The sequence below is a fragment of the Austrofundulus limnaeus genome, unplaced genomic scaffold, assembly GCF_001266775.1.
Source record: "Austrofundulus limnaeus strain Quisiro unplaced genomic scaffold, Austrofundulus_limnaeus-1.0 Scaffold82, whole genome shotgun sequence".
In the NCBI taxonomy this organism is placed as follows: domain Eukaryota; kingdom Metazoa; phylum Chordata; class Actinopteri; order Cyprinodontiformes; family Rivulidae; genus Austrofundulus; species Austrofundulus limnaeus.
The window spans coordinates 2,044,294-2,051,213 of record NW_013952484.1 but is presented as its reverse complement, the minus strand read 5'-3'; the positions used below and the strand labels follow the sequence as shown (position 1 = coordinate 2,051,213).

The window sequence follows — 6,920 nt, the reverse complement described above, 5'->3', positions numbered from 1 at the left end:
GCATAGATGGGATTTGGAGTTACACAAAAATCTTAAAAAATACATCTCTGAAGGATTTTAATTATTATATTTTATGGTAAAGTGGATAGTTAAAGAGTGGGGACAGGTACCATAGACTAAATTTTCAGTGTTCTTAGTAGTTTTTATTATTTTTTTTCATTTTATATCTTCAATTTTCAATTAGGTCAATGTATAAAAAAATACATCTCTGAAGGATTTTAATTATTATATTTCATGGTAAAGTGGATGGTTAAAGAGTGGGGACAGGTACCATAGACTAAATTTTCAGTGGTCTTAGTAGTTTTTATTAATGTTTTTATCTTCAGTTTTCAATTAGGTCAATATACAAATTGTGCTTAATAATAAAATGTATTTTACAATTATTTTTTGTGCACATTTATACATGTAATTTCCTGGGGACGGAAATGGCGCCGATTCGGCAGAATGGCTCATGACTTGGGCTGACTGAGAGCAGAAATGCCTTTATCAATGAGAATAAAGCAACAAGTAAACAACTAAAGAGCTCAAAATCCCAGTTTCAACAGTCAGAAATCTTTTCAAGATGCTTCAGTCATCAGACTCTCCGGGTGTTTCCAAGAGGATGACCATACTGCAGAATCTGTGAAGGTTGGTGCAAATCATGTAGAAACAAAACATTACACAGGACAAATAAAGAGCTTCAGCCTGACCTACTAACATAACCATGAATACAAATATCACAAAAAGAAAAGACACCATGAAACCTATTATCGGACCAAGATCTGATATTGAGATTGGATCGGGACACCCCTATATAACCAGGAGACACTGCAGAGGGGAGCCTAAACTGGATGTTAACCCTCCTGTTGTTTTCCTGTTCTGTATACACTACACTATAAGTAGCGTAACTGAATTTTAATTCTAAAAAATATATTTTTGCCAGGGTTTCCACACCTTGGTTAACATCACACTCAAGGACCTTTCGAGGACTTTCCAGTAGGCTACCTCAAATTCAAGAACCACGTGGGTGAACCCCATACGTGGGACATATTATATGGTTTCTGTACCCCAAAAAGACACTTCTCACACCTTGTCAAATGCTGTTTCCTACATTTATGTGGCTTTGACTCGATGTACCCGATGTTCATCTCCTTGCTGATCTGTTTTTTTGTTTCTCCTACTGTTTACAGGGCTTTCAGTGATACTGTTTCACAATTAAACATTCTATTGTATGGTCAGATGGAGACATGTTGCGTAAAGTTAAGCCACATGAGTTTGTGCAGTCATTTTGTTGTCGTTATTGATAGCTTTGAAATTTTTGCAGAGAGCCACCAATGTCAAAAAACACATGCCCAAATGTTTTCAAGTTACAATCACAATCACACCATGAAAGCAGGCATTGCACCTGAAGGAGCCATGTGTTTTTTTGTCAAAGAGATGGCTGGGTGTACAAGTGACAAGCATTTTACCCTGAAAAGTTCTGGATAAATTGTTGTCAGGGGACATCGTTTTGGCTGACAGAGGTTTTGCTATTCATTCATATATTGTTGGCATGTTGTGTGCTGAGTTGAAACTCTTAACTTTTACTAAAGGCGTGTGTCAGATAGATGTAAAAAAATATGGAGGAAACCAGAAAGATAGCACATCTGAGAATCCACGTTGAAAGAGTGATTGGAAATGTACGTCAGAAGTATAAGATCTTGTCATGCCAATCTCTCCGATACTGCTTCGTGAGGTTGATGTTACTCTTTTAAATAAAGTGGTTACAGTGTGTTGTGCATTTACAAAACTTTGCCCAGCTGTTGAAAAGTAATGTATGACACAGTTGCCCCAAATAAACACACAAATGATTGAACAGTTGTGTCATAATCTGTATTTATTTTCCTTAGTTTTCTAGTGTTTTCTGTGTTCCCCTGTGTATCTTTCCCCTGCTTCCAGCCCTGCCCACGCTCAGCCATTCCCTATTGTGTCTCTGATTTTCTCTTAGTTTGTTTGCTTTATATTCTGAGTCTTGTCACATGTCTTTGTCGGTTCATTGTCCTGCTCGTTCCTCCTGAGAAGAGTGTTTTTGTTGCCTTCAGCCCTCTTTTTGTTCTTTAATAAACCTTTTTGTTACATTTGGATTTTTGCCTGAGCCCTGGGTCATTCTGCCAGCCTCACCTCACAGAATGAACCGACCAAACACGCAGCCTTCAGGCAAAATTTTTTCAAGAATGAACGTTAAGGTGAATAATGGGAAACTTTTAGAACGGATGTCAAATATTCAAAGAAAAAGAAAAAATAGAAGCAAAAGGAGTCTTCAAAGTACAGAGGTGACTCTTCTCAAAACAACCCACTAAATTTAAAAGGAACATTTTATTGAAGGTAAACATAAATGCAGTTGTCTGGCATCAGGCTTTGTTTTGACCCCAAACCTGAGACCCATCATTTTTTATCAGCCTGAAGCATGCACACAGAGAAATCAATATGAACCCTCAGGGGCACCATAAATAAACAGAACCTGTGGGTCAGAGCAGAGCGTGGCTCGGAGCGAATGCACAAGAAGCAGCTGGGGGTAGAATGACAGGGTGAGCAACAAAACAACAACAAAAGAGAAAAAAAGAGTGAGTAAGAGGGACATATGGAGCGCTCACATCAGCATTTCAAACGGTGAGCTGAGAGAGATGGATTCGGAGCATGGTGAACAGAAAAAAACATTGACACTGCTGAAATCAGCTTTATTGATTCATTGATTCATCTCAATATCAGCAGGAAAAATATATATACATCGTGCCGGATGTTCTTTTTGAACACTGAATGCAGTGAAGATGTCAACACTTCTCATCGGCAACAACTGTTCATTTCTCTTCACTCCATTGAGGGATCTAGTTCATCACTATACTCTAAGAGCAGCTAGTCGGCTGTTTGCAAACATTCAAGGCATAAAACGTCTAGATCACAGCAGCTGGGCTCAGGCCAAAATCTGTGTTACATCTGATAACTGTTACATGCTAACTCGCAAAGTAAGGGAACGGTATGGATCAGGGGTTTGTGATCTTTCCAAACCAAGTAACCTTTAATGAAAATTATTGTTCATAAGACACAAAAGTGACATGAATTTTGTTAGATGATGAACACTGCATCTGAGCCAGTGTCTGCAGGAAGCACCAGATTGCTGAATAAAGTCAGCTTAGGTTTTCTTGAAGACCTGCTTGCAAATAACTCCTTTAGCCCTCAACTCCTGCAGGAGACAAAAAAACAAAGAAAAAAAAGGATCGCTTGTTAATAACATTGTAAGTAAATACAAAAATGGAAAAGAAGTGGGAGGTATTTTACTAACTTCACTATCAACCCCAAGCATTTGGATTAGTGCTGCAGCTAAACAAGGAATTTTCACCAAGGAAACTAAAATATCAGAGGCACAAGCATACAGAAAACCTAAATAACCTAAAGCATTCTGCATTACTCTAAGCTACTTCCACATATTCTTTTTTATGAGCTTATAATAACCAACTAATTAGTCGGTCAGTACGGAGGTCCGTTTCCATGAGCAATTTGTTTGGTTCGTTTAACAAATATAATTTAAAAAATAATAATTAAAGGTGGACAAACTTACATTGAGGTGAAAATTTAAAACTAAACTTAATTAAATACAATATTAAACATAAAACTTTAAAAACTTTTTTCCCTTTAGGATTTCATCTAAGATGTAATACAAGTCCTGCCACCAGAGGTCACTGTTGCTCTGAACCCAAACCGGGAGGTTTTGGAAAACATCCTAATAAAACCTAATTTCATTGCTTCTGATTCAAAACATCTGCTGGCAACACCTCAGCCAAATCATTTGGAAAATTATTCTTATTTAGCTTTGATAACTTTAATCATACAGAAGATAATCTGATAACATTAAGCTAATAAATATGGTAATGTGCCTGTTATTACTTTTCAGATGCAAATGAGATCATTACAGGGCACACAGAGGTGTCACATAAACATGTAATAATATGTAATAGTAAATTTGCTTTTATGTAAGTAACATGTTAGAACATTAAAAGGTGTGCGGAGAGGATCTCACTCAGTTTTAATCTCCTATTTTTATATATTTGACATATATTTTGGGATATTTTTTCTGTGTCCAGACGCTCCACACGGAGCCAGTGGGAATCAATTCAAACTGGAGTCACACAGGAAAATACACTTCACATACTGCGCTGAGAGGCATTTGGACGGGGATTAAAGAGTCTAAATTGCTTAGATTAATATTCATGCCAGGAGCTGATGTTTTCTCACCAGATGAAGCTCATCTCCATCCACCCAGTGGGTCCAACCTCTTCCTTCAACCTCTCCCTTCTGAACACACACCAGCTTGTCTCCCTCCCAGTTGACGGTGGTCTGCATGAAGTGAGAGGCACAGACAAAAATGAGGGGCTTAAAACACAAAAGCTGCCCCAGTTAGGAGCCTTAAAACTGAACGAAACAAACAAACTGTATTTTCTGAGCTTTGTGAATGCTGAGTGCTGGATGACTAATGAAATCTGCTACAGAAGCTGAAACTGAGTTGTAAAAACAAAAAGAAGCAAAACAATAGCTAAAGAGAGGCAAGGTTTTAGCTAAGCTTTACATCGCAAAAGGCTGGTTGAAGGCTAAAATAGGCTAAAGAGTAAAAGCAGCAAAAGAAGCTTGCTAAAAGTATCAAAATGCTGGTTATTAGATACAAGTTGTAAAAGGCTAAACACTAAAGTAGCAAAATGCTGGCTGAAAGCTAAATGTATCAAAATGCTGGCTAAAAGCTAAAAGAAGCACACATCTACCTAAAAGTAAATAAATGCTAGCAAAAAATAGCAAAACCCTAGCTAAAAGCTAAAATAGTCAAAAGGCTGACTCAAAACTAAAAGTAGCAAAAGGCTAACTAAAACTACCAAAGGTATGTTAAAAAGTCTACCCAAATGCTAAAAGTATCAAAAGGCTGGTTAAAAGTGAGAAGTAGTTAAAGGCTGCCTAAAATCAGCAAAAGTCTAGCTAAACATTAAAGTAGCTAAAAGCTTAAAGTATCAAAAGGCAATCTAAAAACTAAAAGTGGTGAAATGCTTGCTAAAAACTCAAAGTAGCAAAACAAAAATAAGCAAATATTCTGAAGCAGATATTTTAAAAAACAACATTATTGAAGAGGTTTCAGTTTACTTCTGTGGCTAAATAATAATATTTTGAAATGTTTAAAAGTTATAAAACCTAAAGTCACAACAACCATCTCTCAAACGAGCTGAAAGTTTTGATATAAAATAGCAAAAATGGGCAGTAATGAGGAAAATGTACTGAAAAATCAGGAAAACGTTAGTAATAAGAATGGGTAAATGCGCGTCATGTTCTAAGGCCTCGATTGTTCCTATTTACAATAATTATTCATACACGTGACTTTCTCTTCGAGCCCCCCCCCCCCCCCCCCCACCAGTTTACAGCTTATCTTTAATCAGCCTATCAGCATATAAAAAAAGGCTTTTCAAGGGGGATCACAGATAATCTTTGATCCTATTCAGTATTCAGAAACACAATCTTGTTAAATGAGTTTTGACTTTGTCTCTCTGCCTCTCCCAGTCCTTCCCCTGCAGTATATCTGCTATCGCTCTTCATTACATCCAGTCACAGAGAAGGCCGTTAAAATTTAGACTAAGTTTTTTTTTTTGAGTAGGAGGAAAGTTCTGTAAAAAATGACCGGCTCTCTCCACACCATCTGCTCATTACTGCAGTCTGAAGGGGCTCCTGCTGAAAAAAAAAGGAGAAAAAAAATCAGCCCACTGAATTTGCACCCAAATGGGTTCATGCCACAGGCCTCCACTGCTGACTCAATGCAGCCGAGCTATAATGCCTTACTGGTTTTCTCTACAGGCTTTAAAACGGGCTCCATCATCAGCTCTCACCATGCATTTCCTGTCATCCACTCCACACAGATCCTCCTCGAACTCTTTGCCCACGTAGAAGTCCATGTTGTAGTTTTTGAAGGTGCTCAGGGTCTTGATGACCATGTGGTCCCCGTCGTGAACGATGTCTTTGTCAGGCTTCAGCAAGTTGGCAATTTTCCTGATGGCAACATTTACATCTGCAAAACATGTAAAAAAATAAAATAAAAAGGTGAAAACAGTTTGAGACAACAGATAATGTAAGAGTTTTTAAAAGCAAAATGTTTATTCTGAGATAAGGCTGTTAGTTCAGTTATAAGCAATATTAAAGGTCAAGTAATCTTTGAAGAACTGCACATCACCCGTCATCTTTCATGCCAGAGTTTTAGAATAAAATCATCTTAGCTGTAGTCATTTTGAAAACAACAACATGCACAACCTGACATATCCTGCTCAAAGATGTGTTGGGACTCAGCTACTAACACGTCAAATTAGAGCTCAATATCTGTAATACTGACTGAGTTATAGTCATTTGTATGTTGATTTATGTTGATTTGCTATGGTGGCTCAGTTAAACTGTACTGACTCCAGAAATTATTCAGCTGTCAATGCACATTCAATGACGACTCTCTGAAAGTTTCATTAAAGTCTGTTGAGTGGTTCACGAAATATTTTGCTAACAGACCAGCACAAGAGGTAAAACTTTATTTTCCGCCTTCAATAAAAAAACTGTAGAAATCAATATTAATATAGGTTCATATGTGATAAAAAGTCTATAAATCAATGTTTAAGAAGTATAAACTCACCAAGAGCCTTCATGTACTCCTCAAAGTTATCATTGGAAACCATTTTCCAGTATCCGTTCAGATCAACTGGCATTGCTGGGATTCTTTTTTATCTGAGGTAAAGAGGAGACCCTCAGTGGACGGCTGCTGGAGAAGGAGTGAAGAAAGAACCTCATTAAGAGCCCCCATTTGAACTAAAATCTCTGTAATCCGATTACCTGCCAAGCCTAATTTTGGTGACACACACACACACACACACACACACACACACACACACACACAC

General features: G+C 37.6%; 1 protein-coding gene across 4 annotated transcripts in view; it reads right to left on the bottom strand.

Annotated features, from left to right (window-relative positions):
* Positions 1 to 2,675: 2,675 nt before the first annotated feature.
* LOC106519796 (retinol-binding protein 1) overlaps positions 2,676 to 6,920 on the bottom strand; it is a 7,170-nt gene continuing 2,925 nt past the window's right edge. The window contains exons 2-6 of one of the 4 annotated variants that reach the window (XM_014011607.1): positions 6,659 to 6,784; positions 5,874 to 6,052; positions 5,669 to 5,718; positions 4,249 to 4,350; positions 2,676 to 3,199 (exon numbers count right to left, since the gene is read on the bottom strand). In XM_014011607.1, coding sequence (XP_013867061.1) covers positions 3,193 to 3,199; positions 4,249 to 4,350; positions 5,669 to 5,718; positions 5,874 to 6,052; positions 6,659 to 6,731 — 411 coding nt within the window. In that variant the 5' untranslated portion in view covers positions 6,732 to 6,784 and the 3' untranslated portion in view covers positions 2,676 to 3,192. Of the gene's footprint in view, positions 3,200 to 4,248; positions 4,351 to 5,668; positions 5,719 to 5,873; positions 6,053 to 6,658; positions 6,915 to 6,920 lie in introns of those variants that run through there. The other 3 variants (XM_014011608.1, XM_014011606.1, XM_014011609.1) reach the window with 3 other exon arrangements.